Raw genomic sequence first — 16952 nt, 5'->3', positions numbered from 1 at the left:
AGATTTCATGATATAATAAGGATCCTATACATACTTTCTTTCTCAACTAAGATATTGGACAAAATTAGCTTAAAAATGACTGAAAATTTGACCCTATAAGACTTTTTCTAGCTCATAAAAACACCAACAAAATTTCTCCAATCTAAACTGTTGTGTTGTTTTCTCAGCTTAGAAACAAGTAAAAAGTTAATAGTTTACGCATTTGATATAAGATATAATGAATCGGAAGAGTAAGTGAAGGTTGTAGAGATTAATCCTTGTATGGCATACTATGAACCAAGAAGTTACTATACAAGACATTCATGATCTGGTATCTAAAGAGAAGCGTTGTCACCTGCAAGATGCAGATATCCAAAGAAAAAAAATTGTTGAGCATTGTAATTTAAGGCATTGATTGAGGTAGCTATAGAATACAATTGAAGAACTAACTCTATATTAACAGAGAGTATGGGCTAACTAAAGCTCTTCCTGAAAAACTACCATCTTTTGTCTCCTTAAAAATCTACATATGGCTTGGTCTCCTCTTCCCAGAATCTGTTCTCAAACGCTTTACAGGGTTTGCCCAACCAACTGACCCAGCAGACCCATTTGAGTGTTGAGATGGTTGACTACCCCATCTACCATCCTTTGGGTTTGAACCTGACCCTGGACTTCTTATAGCACAAGGTGGAGAAACAGGACATGCTGATCCACTCCTTCCCTTCCCCAATGTCTTTTCTCTGTCATTTCTTTTCTTCTTGCACACAACCAACTGACCTGGATGGGTGAGCATTGGATGATTATCCTGCTGAGGTTGCTCACGTGCACTGCTGCTGCCACTACCAGTTTTTGAACCTTTGAACCTGCTGCTTTCGCCATTAGAAGCAGCTCCGCTTTGTGGCAGCTTCTGTGAAGGGATTGGATTGGTTTCCACATCATTGGTCGCTCTGTGCCTTTTGCTGGGGCCAACTGTCACTTGCCTTGGAGATGTGGTGGTACCCGCAGGAATTTGGCTGGAGAAAGAAATTGCACATCTTGCTTCTCCAAAATCTGTATCCGGGAACGCAATTTTCAGGATATCAAAGAATAGATCATGAACCTTCCTTGCTTCAGATCTCACCTGCAAATAAAGACCATTCAGAACTTTTAACAGTTACAAAAATGGAGATCATATGAACAATCCTAGCCTCTATTCATTTCAGGTCCTTTGAATTGTGAACCGAAAATCAGAGCTGCTGTATACATAGAGAGATATACATAAGTTGTCCAAATACAATTTAGTCAGAGATTTTGTTTCCTTCACTTTGTATAATTAACACGGATAAGAAATCTCACCTCATATGAATATCCGTAGAAATGCATTGAACCCCTCAACATGAACTGTACATCAAACACGAGCTCCATTACTCCGGTATAATCCATTCTATCAATCCGCTGGTCAATCTTCCGTAAATCCAACAGACTACTCCCAGATCCACCCGCATACCCTGAATTCTCAATCCTCTTCCATAAATCTGTTAGCAAAGGTACAATCTGATGGCCTTCCTTGTCTATTTTCCTTTGGAGCTTGCTAATTACATTCTTGCACTGCATGTGAACAAGTTGTGTGAGGTCATATATTTTACATTAGAAACCTACAAGAAACATCTCCAACATGGTTTATTTAACGAGTTTAGATGAAGTTCACATAGCCAACAGAAAGTTAATTAATGTTTTATTCTAATTAAGCTTCAGATTAATAATGGTTCCCGCTTGCAGTCCGTGTAACATGCAGTGAAGTATGAAAAACAAACAACCATGGCAGGAAATAAGACAACATTAGTCGCATAATGACATACTCCTCTTTGGATTATCTCAGTCGTCTTAGTGCCATGAACTGAAGATCCATTTGAATTTAGAGGCTTCCCCTCCCAACTTTCTCTAGGGTGTTCACCACCATCATCAGAAGGACCAGATGAGCAATTCAAACGATTAGACTGAGGTGACCCATGTAATTTGGACGTATTAGCTACTTTCCTTGAAGGTAACTTTTGCTTGTTTTTTAATGTTGTTGCATTCTTATCATGCTTGCCGGCATTGTTGTCTATAAATGATTTTGATTCCGTATCAATCCTTGTTTGCATTTTATATTTATAGTCTACCAAAAGAGATGATTCTCCCCGTTGAAGAGATTTCATCTCACTGCCAGACTTGTCCTCAAGCCTTTCCACAGCTTGGCGGGGACGAACACGAAGACTACGCTTGCGCTTAATCTTGGGTTTCTGTAAAACTTGTTCATCTTCCCCCTCGTCTCGATCATGAATCCAACTTCCTGATTGTTGATGATCCATGTGAGAATCACCCGATACTGCAATTTCCCCTTCTTCCAAGTCGTCTCCCTTGCAAAAGTTATCAAAAGATATTTAATCAAAATGAAACATAGGACAAAGAAGCCCCAAACAAAATAATAAAATAATCAAAATACAAAAGAAAGTCCACGTACCATAATTTTTGAAATGGAGCTTGGCCTGGCATCCAATGCGGAGAGAGAACCAAATTTCTGAGCAGAAACTGAAGGTGAAACTGTTTGCACCAATCTTTGATTGTCAGAGGATGATCCTGAGGAACCAGCCTCTTCAGCCACATGATTATGTCTAGCATTTTCTGAAGAACGAGCAATTTCATATCCAGCATCAGAAGTTAAACCATCCTCTTCCAATTGATGTCCATCAGCCCCACTATAAACATCATCTTCAAACTCTCCAATTTCCCCTTCTTCTTGTGCAGAATACTCATTTCTGTCTTCAGAACTTGCTTCAGAATATTCTCCGTTTTCATCTTCCAACTCTTTATAATTAGGATGTTTTTTCCCCTTGGGCCGTCCCCTTCTCCTTTCAGAACCCACCTCACTGTCCATGCCAACACTACCACCCAATAAAATGTTCTTTGATGGTCTTTTAGACAAAGAAGCAATAGCAGCATTCACTTCTCTTGTATTGGCTCGAAGCCACTGTGGCACCTCATCATGTTGCATCATCTCCTCAGGCCAATCCAGTTCTTCATCCATTTGATCAAACAACTCCACTTCCTCATCACTCCTGGCAATCATGCGATTTACCTCCTGAAGAGAAGGAACATTGTGGACATTTTCTTGATACCTTTCTTCATCATGTAACAATGTCTCTAAAGTCAAACGCCTCTCTTCATGTGTTGTCCTTTGATCAAAACGTCCAGCATTGATAACCTCATCAGCCATATCTATCTTGTATTGTTGAATATTGTTCCTTATGAGGCTCTCAACTGATCCTATATAGCGGTCCTTACCCACAAATTCATCCTCCATATCGACCGTGCCTCCACTTCTCAGTTCATCCTCCTTCTGATGGCTAGAGATTTTGTCAACAACAGCCTCCATGTAGATAACTCTGACTTCTCTTTTCTGTCCAATACGATGAGCTCTGGCCACAGCCTGCTCCTCGTTTTTCGGGTTAGGATCAGGATCATAAATAACAACTGTGTCAGCAGACTGAAGGTTAAGGCCTCTCCCAGCAGCTCGAATGCTAAGCAAGAAGATAAAACAGTCTGAATCAGGGCTATTAAAGTCCATTATAGCTGATTCACGGTCATCCAAATTAGTAGTCCCATCAATTCTTCTGTACACAAACCTTCGCAGATTCAAGTAATCTTCCAATATGTCTAGAAGTTTTGTCATGGTACTGAACAGCAAAACTCGATGACCAGTTCTTTGAAGCTTTATAAGGATCCTATCCAGGATCCACAATTTCCCACAAGATTTTACAATTAAATTTGTAGATAATTCATTAAATAATGGGTAATTAAGACATGGATGATTACAAGTTTTCCGCAACTCCATGCATCTGTTGTTTAAAGTCTTGTACTCTTTTGCCTGGTAGAGTGGATTCTTTTGAATCTTAGATTCCTCACCCTCGGGATCAAGTCGAAGGGTACCCGTTGATTTGACCCAGTCATAAATGGCACTCTGCAAAGCTGACATCTTACATCGTAAAACTATAGAGACCTACAATGCAGCACAGAGATTAGGATTGTAACACCAAATAAAGAGTAAAAGGTCAGGGAAGAATCCAAATCAAACCTTTGGTGGTAGTGAACCCTCAACTTCTTCAACACGACGCCTGAGCATGAAAGGCTCAAGAATTTGGTGAAGTCGATGGATAATGATAACTTTTTTTTCAGTCTCAAGCCAATCATCTTCTGTATTTTGACTGGAACCTTCCTTTTGAAATGGCTTTGAGAACCAATCATTAAAGGCTTTCTTGTTGTCAAAAACCTCTGGAAGAAGTAAATTTAAGAGCGACCACAGTTCTTTCAAATCATTCTGCAGAGAAATTTACATAATTAATTTTTTTTTATCAAGATTTGTAATGCAGCATGTATCGAAATGATTTATCAATTGATGATCATTAAAGACATCTAAATGAATTTAACATATAGAACATGAGTCAATATAATAACAGGTATTTATTGAAGCAAGACATGAATTATTAGTAAGAGGACTTTGACTATATTCCAGCAACAACAAAATGAACATGGCTAGAATAATGACATATACTTGACCAAAGGTTGTGGATACAACACAAGGTACCCAAGTCAAGATTTGAGCTGTTACCAAATTAACAACATTCAAGTTTTGATCAAAAAAAAAGTCTGGATAAGGTGCTACTGGACCCAAACCCCAGCTTGGCAAGACAAGGATTTGTCATCTGTTAGATCTGAATCTAGCCTCATCAGGTAATTTTGGCTCCTCTTGAAAAGGAATTTACCAATTAAAGCCATTCATATAAACATATAACAAAAACCGTATCTCAAAATAGTCTACGCAAAGGTTAAGAGCTGTGAAAAACTTAGTTCATGGCAGAGGCCAGTTAAATGACTCAACAGTATTCAAGCAACAGCTTATTTATAAGTGCCTTTGCCATCATAAATATTTTAAATTGTTAAAAGAACGTATAAAATTCTGCTACTGTCAAACACTACTCCTAAAAGTTTAGACTGATAGGTAAAAAAGCATATAAATAATTTTATCATCTTTTAACACTCCTCCTCACAAAAAAGACCTTAGGTAAATGTCAACTCCAACTTGTGCTGAAATTTTATTTAGAAGAATGGAGTTGCCAAAGACTGAACTTATGACCAATTGGCCATAAAAGATATAATACATGTTCCAAGGAAAGAGACTTCCCAAAGCTAAAGCTATTAGTTGAAGGCACATGAATGTTTTAACATCCCCAATAATTATCAAAGGCAGAACATGCTTGTACAACAAATGTGCAAACTTCAAGAATCATGAAATTTGCTTGAACTGGGTCATAAAAGACATTATGAGTACACAGGAAAATTACAGCAACTATGCATTTGTATAATAGCAAATTAGACCTGTAAAGGTGTTCCTGTCAGAAGCAGGCGTCTTTGACAACGATATCTATCAAGATCACGAGCTAGAACTGATTCCCTATCCTTCATTCTCTGTGCTTCATCTATTATTATATACTTCCAGTCAATTTTCGAAAGCCTCGACCGATCATACATGATGAACTCATAAGTAGTCACCAGGACATTAAATTTCATAGCCATAATCTCCTGCTCATATAACATAAGGAAATTCAGCATTGAACATTAAATTACCCATATATTAATGAGCTCTGGCACACTTACCTGTGAATATAACTTTGACCGGTAATCCTTCCCTCCAGCATAAAAAATGCATGACACAGATGGTAACCAAGTATACAACTCACTCTGCATAGTGGACCAAAAGTTTTTGTGATTAGAAGGGACACTTGATAACAAAAAAATATCACTGAAATGAAAGAGTTATCACCTTCCAGTTAACCATAACAGCATTTGGGACTATTATAAGATGTGGGCCATAGTTTCCTTTAAACTCCATCAAATAGGCAATTAATGCCATAACCTGGACAGGGAAAAACTACTTTTTTTCAAGAGGTTCATATAACCATCATAGCAAATATCATGCAAATAAAAGGAGTGATCTTTTTACATCAACTTCACATAATGCAACAAACTTGAATATGAATTGTAAAATCCCTCATCTTGAAAGAACATCAGAGATTTTGTTCAGGTTTTAATACCACAGGAAATCATAACACTAACCTGCACAGTTTTTCCAAGACCCATCTCATCTGCCAAAATTCCATTTAATTTGTTGTTATACAGGGAAAGCATCCATTGCAAACCAACCTTCAAAAATAATATGTCAAATACTTAAAAGCCTAGTCCAAAAGAAAATAAGCAATTAGAGACAATTTCAACAAACTTAGCAACCTACCAGCTGATAGTCTCTAAGTGTGCCAGCCCGCAACATTGATGGTTGACGTACAACCTTCTCACTCACTGCATGAGCAAGGCTGTAATACCTGGTATGTGGCAAAAAATGGTAAGCATCAGGAATCAGATGTATTATCATACAACCAACCAATGTACAAAAATCATAACTTGGATAAACAATATCAAAGAGTTACAATTACAATAAATGTTACAATTAGGCAGTTGGCACATTTTGAGATAGCATCAAGCTGTAAAAATACACCTGACCTCAAGTTTCATTATGCCAAAAGCACAAAACTCAAAGTACACAAAAAAAATGTGTAACACTCACTTGCTGACAGAGGAACTGTCCTTAGGGGCATTCATCTCCATAAAACGATTTCTAATCATCACTTCTTCTCCAGCACAAGCTGCTGCGGCTCTGACTTCTTCTTCGGAAAGACCCTTTAGCCATAAAATATATAATGCGATGAATGATTAATAGAGCACTTCAAACAATATAAAAATGACAGTAGAATACATAAAAAAACAGATACCACAAATTAATTGTACAAACTAAAGAAACACAGGCACACAAAAACAAAGGTTCTCCCAGGCCACAGGATTTTATTTTATTTTAATGAGAGGAGATTGATGAACCATGCCTGCAATCGCGCAGCAGCTGCAGCAGCTTTCGCAGCCTCCTCCACTTCCTGTTGATTCTTAGCAGTTGTTATCTTACTTCCTAATTTATGGAGATACTCTTCAGTCTGGGTTAAGAAAGTTGAGAGGACAGCATATCTCTCCGCAGCATCCCCTTGGATGCTAGTCTGCTGCTCCAACAACATCTCCCTATATCTGTCAACATCATTGTTTTTCAAGGCTTCCATCCTTTTATTTCTGTCATCATCCTTACGTTTTGAGAACTCTTTCAACATCCTTTCATGATATTTAGCCACTCCCCTGTTGCGAGCAGTACGGGCATCACGAATGGCCCAATGGGTTTCAAGGAGCTTCTTGCGCCACTGAAATATAGATTTCAGTTGCTTCTCCCTTAAAGCTCTCTGAGATGCGTGAACTTGTCTAGCAAGTTCCATACGCTGACGTTCACACAGTCTAACAAACTTCCGATATGGCCTATCTGGCATTGCCATTATCTCTTGTTGTTGTTGATCAATCTCGTCCCTTAAACGTGCCTGAAGATCTAAAAGACGAAGCTTTTTTCCTTCAATTTGCAACTTTAACACAAGATCTGGCCTAATTCTTTTCCTCTCTAAGTTTACTGCAAGCAAACCTTCAATCTTCCTTAAATTCTCTGTCTTTCTCTTGGTAATGACCTCCATGCCTTCCTCAAACAGAAGTTCTTTCACATCATATGCCAGAGACAAATTGTTGTTGTTGTTGAGCATCATTGATGACCCAAAGGAATCATGTTTCCTGGTGAAGAAAGGAAAATCAAATAGGGGTCCATGGTATTTTCCGGTGGAAGCCATATCCTTTGACTGGGCAACAGTGCTCGCCTGAGAAGGTTTATTAGGTTGCACTGTATCAGCTACGGAAGACTGGGGAGCAGCAACAGCTTTTCCCTTGTCTAATACTAACTCGTTTCTAACAGATGTTCTGTTAATTCCATGTTCATTTTCCTGATCAGACTTAGCAGAGCATACAACAGACTGCTGCTCTTCCCTTCCAGCAGATTCCTTTATCACAGGAGACGTGGCCTGCATATAAACAGCTGTTACAGGATTGCTCTCATCTCTCATAAAGGCTTCCTTCTTTGAAGAGATATTTCCACTAATGGATGGGATATGCTGTGAATCTTTGGCATTGGCCTCATTCTGCCTTTGCTGTTCAGCCACAATATTTCCAGCCGATCTCTCTTGATTTTGTGCTCCTCCAGAATGAATTGGCTGCTGCACTTGCAAATCAAGAGGTGGTGGATTGATGGACCGTAGAAGTTCTTGGGGAAGTGCACCTTCTCCTTTCTATAAACAACAGGAAAAATAAATCAGAGAGCACAATCTTCATTAAATATTATGCGGTACATTTGCATTTCACAAGGTGTGCATAAATAGCACAAAAACACATAATCCAAGCAGCAAACAGAATGAAGGAAAGAAGATATTAAACCTTCAGACGCCGAAATGCTAGTATTTGTGCCTTAAGAACATGAAGCTGTTGTTTGGTGAAACCATTTCTTTGTTGAGGTGTCTGAGATGGCCCCGCTTGAGTTTTGGTGTAATTTCCTGATCCACCTTCATTTGTCAGACCTCCACCCTGAGAAGCAGATTGGTTTAATTGCCTGATGTACTGCATTTTTGCAGGTTCTGGACAAGATGATGATGCTTTCGCATTCAGAGGATGATCTGCACCAATGTTCATGTTTGCCGAGGTTTGCTGTGAATGCATTCCATTTCCAGTTAGAACTGATTGCTTCAAAGATCCTTGAGTGTCTCTGCTATGAAGACTGAATTGCTGCACAGTCATGTCACTAGAGGTACTGGCTATACCAGCACTAATTGGTGGGCTCAAATGGTTGGGTGGAGCCATCTGCCTGCCTTTCACAGAACCTGACTGTGCAGACACATCGCCAGATGAATTAGCACGTGCTGAACTTTCACTTGCCACTGCTGGAGAAGTAACCTGCTGGTTTGAAACGGGGACAGGTGATGACTGTGCACCTGAGTTAGTATCATTTACCTTCGGTTGTTGAACCATCCTTGATTGCATCAATGGAATAAGCTGAGCCATTAACTGAGCATTTGCAGGATGTGACATATCAATATTTTGTTCATGTGCCCATGCCTGCATAGCCCGCAATTGAGCAGACATTGCAATCTGGTTGTTCATGGTGTTTGAGGTGTTCTGTTGATTTGCCAGAGCTTGCACAGGTCTTATAATGTTTCCAGGTACTATATTTCCAACAGCTGGTCCCTGACTTGAAGGATTTCCTTCACTCTTTCTAGCAGGTGCTAGCTGCTGCCCTTGCTCTACCCGTTTTTCCCCATGATTAAAATGGTCAGATGAATTTCTAGACGATGATGCTTGGGCTTGATTTACTGCCTGCATGGACATAAGATCCTGCATTTTCAGATTTCCCATTCGCATGTCCTGATCCTTTACAGATGAAGAGCCCATCATTCCCATTTTAGGTTGCTGCATTGCCAAAGCAGACTTTTGTTGTGAAGCCTGCAGGGCATATTGAAAGTATGCTGCTTGTGCAGGATTTAGCATTTGTTGCTCAACACCTTGACCCTGGTTGGATCCATGCTGAGCTAGATCAACAAATTTTCGAGACTGTTGAGGCAGTTGCATGGAACTAGGTGGGAAATTGTTACTCCCAAATATTCCTTGAAGACCTGCTTGATATGCCAAAAACGCTTCACTCCCTTCAGGTTTTCTAAGCAGCTGCTGTTGAAATGACTGCATATGTACAAGGTTGAGTAAAGGGCATTATTCCATAAGACAAATGATAAAAGGTTGTTACCCAAAAATGGCATAATTGCCATAATAACAATAATACTAGTAGTAAGATCACAATCTGAATTTCATTGATGTCAAGACACACATGCAGGTACACACCTTTCACAGTATAGCATATGATGAATTAGTTCCCAAGACCCCACTTTTAACTTCATATCTAAAAAGGTGTGATGGAAATTTCATGGAAATTTATGCAGGCTGCTATTAATATGAATTGCAGAAAAAACAACTTTGACCTTTACACCGAAGTAACAATCACAAAATTAAAAATGAAACTATAAGTTTAAGTTATGACATATTCTGAAGTACCATTACCATAAATCATAAAGAAAATCAGTCATGTATTAATGATCATGCAATTTTGAGAAAGATGATGATACATTGATGATTTTTCCATTAAGACTGCATTTCATAGAAAATTATAACTCGACAAGATGCAGATGATACCAATTATTGAGCCTTCCTCTTTTGATAATATAAACGTAAGTACCAGTACAGAGAGACAGTAAGAACAGTTAATACAAATTGAAAAAATAAGCAGAAGTTCACGAAATAACACTTGCTAGTTGCAACTATAGTTTATGCAGTTACAGTACGCAATTAATCATTTCTTTACAGTTACAGCATTTACTCAACAGTTAAAGAGACTGGAGGAATTCATAATCCAGGATGTAGAAGATGACAAAACAACACCTTTTAACAATGCATAAATCTACAATAGTAAATCCATAGTAAATCAACATGCATAAATCTACAATAGCACCTGAAGATAAATTGGAAAGTCAAAAGGAGTTCATTGGCCAGAAGATAAACCCCAAGTTTTATCGATGCTTCATTATCAATCATCATCAACATCTTTTAGCAAGTTAACACTGAAGCTTGTATAGTTAAAATTCATTATTAATCAGACATGTATAATGACAGAAGTAACAGAACAGAGAGGCAGCGAAACAGTTAATACAAACTGACAATACACAGAAGTTAATACAAAACCTTTTAAAAAGTTGCAACTGTAGCTTGTTTGGTTACAATCCACAATTAATAAATGTCTTAACACTCAAACCATTTACTCGACACATAAAGAAAGACCAAAGGGAGAATTCATAATCCAACGGAGTAATTCATCGTCCATAAATTTCAACAATAGCACCTGAAGAGAGTTAGAAAGTCAAAAAATGGTGTTCATTAGACTAGAACATAAACCCTGAGTTCTATTATCATTATGCTTCAATATCAATCATCAGAAACACCTTTTAGCAAGTTGTAACTGTAGCTTGTGTAGTTAAATTCCGTAAGCAATATTTGTCATGTACAATTTACTCAAGGAACAGAACGAGGGGAAAATTCATAATCCGGAGTAGTAAATAGTGAATATGAATTTCAACAATGGCACCTGAAAAGAGAGTTAGAAAGGCAAAAGAGGGGTCCATAAAACAATAATATAAACCCCAAATTTTATTACCTTGATGATTCATTATCAATCACCATCAACCTCGAAAAGGAAATACCGTAGCAAAGTACAGAAAAAAAAAAAAAAAAACAGACATGCAGAATAGTCAATGTTTCCTATAATTCAACATCAAACACCCAAAAAAGAACATAACAAAAAATAAAGGCAAAGACCAATTAGCAAAAAAATTAAAAGTCAACAGACGAGTGCATGCTGGCATAGGATGAAAAAGAAGCTAGATTGGAGTAGACAAGCATCAACAGCAGAAAACTGCACCAATCATTTCTCCAGATTCAATAATTCCATCAGTTTCCATATGATGCTCCTTGAATGCCTTGAAAATGAATTGGGGAAGAAAAAGGAAAAAATAAAAAATAAACACAAACTCAACGAACTAACTAAATCCCAACACCAAGTGCATTAAATGCAAATTCCATCACAACCCACTTTTTCACACTCCCATGTATTCCAAAATTCGAATTAGCAGCACAAGCAGGTAGTAGACTTCCCATCACTAGTAAAAAACAAACAATTCAACCAAATTTTCACAGAAATTTAGATAAACCCATCAGAATCCGCACCTGCCTAGAACCTATCTGCTGTTGTTGTTGCTGCTGCTGCAATGACTCCAAGTGTGACGCCGCCGATGACGAAGAAGACGGCGAGGCAGCCGCTGACGACGTCGATGCCGCCCGTCCCGCCGGATTCCGGCCCGGCCCACCACCGGGGCCGCCGCCAGATTGCATGCAACCAACCCAGAATTCACCACCTGCAGAAATCACCAAAATTCAGATCACACCAACTGATTAAGCAACAAAAATAATTAAAGCTTCAAACTTTGTATAAAACAAAGATACCCAGAAATGGCAGAACCTCAGAATCCCTCCAAATGTGAAGAAAACCACATTTTTTCCCTCCGATCCCAACGTTCAAAAAAATCTAATATTCTCTCTCTAGCTGCTGCTACTGACACCCACTTTCTCTCTCTAGAATCCGCAACTTTCGGGCAATTGGGGACAGATCTTTCCCTGCAGAGGACCGAACTTGACGGATTCGGTGATTCCACTGTTTGGGCCACACGCGATGTCGCAATTCACAGTCAAACCCTAAGGAAAAAAATTATTTTTTTTCCAACTTTCATTTTTCTTTTCCATTTTATAAAAAAAAAAAAAGTTAATTTCTTTTTTTCCTCAGGTGGGTGACAAACCTTTCTCTTTCTACCTCTCTGCTTTCTCACTCTCTGCAATTTATATGTCCCAACCCCTACGGTTACATATTTACGGAAACTTGCAATTCACGTTGCCCTCCCTTCTTCTCACAATTACACCAAAACCTACAAACTTAATGAAACGTATGCCAGCAAATTATTCTGTCTGCTTCTTTCAACTTTATTTAGAAAATCAATAATAATAAATTATTATGATTTTTAATATGATTTCGAAAAAGAGGAAGATGTAAGACAAAACAGTTTCTTTTTTGTAATCAAATCTCTTATCATAAAAAAAAAATTATATATATAAGATACTAGAAATATAAGAAAATGTAATTATGATTTTTTTTGTCGGACAAAATTGTCTTAAAAAATTTTAAGGGTTTTGGAGCATTCTTCTCAATTTCATATCTTTGTGCACTTTTCTATTTTCTATGATTTCTTTTACAGATTTTTTTTTTCTTTTTTTCTCTTCCTTTGTGGATAACTCTTGCTAATTTTTAAGTTTATGTTGTTATAGTTATTATATTCATAGGTTTATCTTTTTCATATTAAATTTTTAATAATGTAATTCTTATTTTTTAATAAAATATATAATAAATATTTAAGTGTATATACATATTATTCAAGTGGACATAAGTTTTATATTCATTTAGCATGATAAATGACATTTTATAAGAAAAGTGTAAAAATTGAAACTCGTACTTATCTTTCTTAATTAGGTTGTTAATTTTTAATTAAAATATATGTAAAATGCATATAAGCGTATATGCTTTTATAAGATACACTTAAAATTAAATCACACTTTAATAATCGTTTGATTTTAGCACTAACAAACGTAGAGTTGCTCTATGTAACACAGGATGCAAAAAATTTTAAAAATTTAAAATTTTACATTAAAAACTTAATTACAAAAAATACTAATAGATATTTTATCCAATATCATAATAGCATAAAAACTAATGAAAAGTATAATGTAAAATATATTTTTATTTAAGTATGTTTTTACTTTTGAAATATGTTTAGATTTTGCTTCGATTCTTAGCAAAATTAAAAATTAAAAAATTCTTACCTTTTATTCTCAAATATCATTTTGTTCCATTTCTGAAAAATGCTTCTTCGTTCAAAAACTTCTATGAATCTTTCATATTGGGTAATATATCAACGTAAGAGGCTAAATATAATGATAATGGTAAAATAAAAAATAAAAAGTAAAATATAACCAAAAAAAACAGTATAAATTGTATTAAAAAACGAAAGAAAAATACTAACATATTTCAATATAAATTGTTTTAAGAAGCATCAAATTGAGTTTTTGTTTTTTTTTTTTTGGCCTACAAGTAAAATAAAATATATTGGCATAAAATTTTCAGATATAATAAATTTTGGATCATGTATTCCTTAATTGACAGTTTTATTTAAAACATTGTGAAATGTTAAATGTGAGTACTTCTTTTAATAGAGATTTCAATGTTTATTCATGCTCACATATTTATTAAAAGTAATGTATAATGTAATTATGGAATGCTTGTTTGTACTTCACATGTTCATTTATAATTAAATTAAAGTTTATATGATTTTGAAAGAAATTATTCTTTGTTTCCCCACAAAATTAATTATTAGCCTTTCATTTCAACACTTACTACTTTGGATTTTACTTTTTAAGGGAATTTACCTCTATTTCTTTAAATTACTTACTCAACACTAAAATCTAATAATTTTCTTGTATATTTTTAGAGTTAAACATTTTCATTTGATCTTCAAATCAAATTCACCATATGTAAGTATTAAATATTAAACTTAAATATACTTTAAGTTGAAAAAAAATAACTCTTTGCGATTTGTGTCCCTTTTAGCAATATTTTATCATTAAACATAAATAATTTAGGACTACAAATAAAATAATTAAGATAATTAGGACGAAAATAATATTTTACATTAAACTAATCAGATAATTAAAATATATTTTTCCATTTTTACTTTAAATTGTTAATACATTGTCAACCGTGATTTTTATTTTTAAAACTATTCTTATTTCTTCATTCAATAATTTGCTTTTAATCATTTACAGTTTTTTTAAAAATTATAAATTATAATTTACATTGAGTTTATCATATATTTTTCCTGTTATTATTATAATTTGAAATTATTGTACTATAATTTTGTTTTTAATATAATGAAAAAACAATTTCGTTTTAAAAAATATATTATTCGTGTTTAATATTTATAATATTTACAATTTTATATATAAAGACCTAAAACGTAATTAAGAGTAAGAGTATTTTTTTATAAGATTCTTTTATTATTAAAATATAAGATTTATAAATTAAAAAATTAGCTTAATTGAGTTTTATTTTATAAAAAATAACCATCTCTTTCAAAACTATATATTATTATTATAACTTGAATAATTTGACTAGTTGTATGCCGTAATTACTACACTTTCAGTGTAATTTAAGATATGATAGTTAATGAATACTTTTAAGTTTTTTTTGTTTATAAATGCATGTTATGTTGCGTTAATGGTGAGTTTTTTTTTAATAATAGAGGTATATTAGTTTAGTCATTTTGGGTTTGGTTTAAAATCATTTTAAATAAATTATATTTTTTTGTAATGAGAAAGTAAAATTTCATCAATACGATCCTAAGATTGATTTCACATATTAATTAAGATTTCTAAAATTATGCAGACTCATATTCTAGATCACTCGTCCATTGAAAAAAATTCAAGAATTTAAATTTTAGAGAGTTTGAATATTTTTCTCACTAAATAAACCTTGTGAATAAGGCTTTTAAGATTTTGGATCGTTGGATGAAGCAAAAATCAATTTATAAAAATTCAAATAATTCAAGGTGGTTTGGGTCGTTAGGTGAATCTTGTCTTGCTAAATGAATTAAATTGATAAAAACTCAATACTTGCTCACTAAACTGGTCAATCATCTCAATAAGCAAAAGTTTTTGAATTAAAATCCAGAAAGCTCAAAGAGAATTGTCATTAAGTATTGAGTAAATATACCTTCAAAGGTATCTCGTTTGACAAGTAAGGACAAACGTTAAGCAGGTCTTCATATTTGAAAATTCTTATAATTGTCTCATTGGACAAGCTTAGATGTTTGTTTAGTGAGAGAAGAATATTTTGTATGTAAAAACCAAAGTCTTTAGATTTTAAAATAAAAATATGTGGATATGTAGTTGAATAGATCTTGAATTTAAGAATAATATAATATTTTGTGTGTATCTAGTTGAGTAGTGCTAAGATGTTAACAATAATCTATTGTTGATATATATATATATATATATATATATATATATATATATATATATATATTGAGATGAATAAATATGATGTATCTATACAAAAAGAGATATGACAACATATATTAAAATTAAATACAAATAAAATAATAATAATTACTTTTTCTTTTTTATTATGAGGCATTTTGAAAGTAATATAAAAGTTAATTTTATTTACATTACAATATATTCATGAATATACATAATTTTTAATGATAACAAAAATAATAAAGTTATAATTATAAAATAAATTTAAATATTTTTTATTTATTTTATAAATTATTTTTATTTATTTAATTTAAAAAATAGTTAGCTTAAAAAAAGATTAAATTAAAAAAACACATGAAAGGTAAAAAGGGAACAAAATTTGTGGATATAACACAAATGGTAACATCTCACTTTTTTTATCATAACAAATATAGAATTTAATAAAAAACTTATTTACTCGAATTGTCATTCCAATTCTAAACTTAGGAAGGATTTATTATTTTTAAAACTAAAAAGATACATTTTCTTAATGTTTTTCAATAATTTTTCATAAGTTATCCTGTGTGTCTCCACACGCATATGTATCTTTAACTGTATTTATATCAACATTTGCTCTCATGTGATAACATGAGTTATACAGTTGTCGTATAAACACAAACAAATAAGGGTGAACTAATAAACAAAATATCATTCATAGAGCAGACATAAGACTATTACTACACATGATCCATTTGAAATAACAATCATATTAAACTCGATCATCTAGATGAAGTATTGATGTAAAATCTCGAGGGATCGTATACTTGTGGTAGTCTCCATTATTCTTACAAAATCATTGCTAATGCAATACATCATGACATCCACAAGGTTAGTCCGTTAACATATATGACCAAAGCAAGGTCCATAAACTAGAACCTCCTATTCATCTCACCACATACTTTATCCTTATCTACTTGAGACTATATGGTTATTAGAGTGTCAAGATACATACAACGTTATAACTCTCACACCAATGCATACACTAATGAATTACCACCACATAATCTCTTCAAGAGATTTCTGGTCAAACTCACACAATAAAAAGCATTAATCATAGATTCATATAATTTTCTTAAGTATATTGTACAACAATGTAGCAACATATGTATGAACGGTTTGGGACTTTAGAAGAACAGTTGCAGCTTACACAAGACTCAAAATTGTATGTTTTTGTATTCAAATTAAATGTAATTGAATGAGTAATGCAGTGCAAAAAAAAATTT

General features: G+C 34.2%; 1 protein-coding gene across 2 annotated transcripts; it reads right to left on the bottom strand.

Moving 5' to 3' along the window:
• Positions 1-231: 231 nt before the first annotated feature.
• LOC106759155 (probable global transcription activator SNF2L2) lies at positions 232-12441 on the bottom strand. 2 transcript variants are annotated; one of them, XM_014642166.2, is made up of 15 exons: positions 12055-12440; positions 11779-11966; positions 8395-9687; positions 6930-8249; positions 6617-6729; positions 6287-6374; positions 6112-6198; positions 5819-5911; positions 5653-5736; positions 5374-5577; positions 4073-4315; positions 2462-3997; positions 1818-2357; positions 1315-1566; positions 232-1099 (listed from the first exon to the last, which is right to left on the bottom strand). In XM_014642166.2, exons 2-15 carry the CDS (start codon positions 11941-11943, stop codon positions 503-505), a joined length of 6615 nt encoding a protein of 2204 aa, XP_014497652.1. In that variant the 5' UTR covers positions 11944-11966; positions 12055-12440; the 3' UTR covers positions 232-502. The 2 variants fall into 2 exon arrangements, with proteins under 2 accessions (XP_014497652.1, XP_014497653.1); XM_014642167.2 differs by having other exon boundaries at positions 503-1099; positions 12071-12441.
• Positions 12442-16952: the final 4511 nt, after the last annotated feature.

The sequence above is a fragment of the Vigna radiata genome, chromosome 4, assembly GCF_000741045.1.
Source record: "Vigna radiata var. radiata cultivar VC1973A chromosome 4, Vradiata_ver6, whole genome shotgun sequence".
Classification (NCBI taxonomy): domain Eukaryota; kingdom Viridiplantae; phylum Streptophyta; class Magnoliopsida; order Fabales; family Fabaceae; genus Vigna; species Vigna radiata.
The sequence above is the reverse complement of the archived record's forward strand: the minus strand, read 5'-3'. Positions and strand labels throughout refer to the sequence as shown.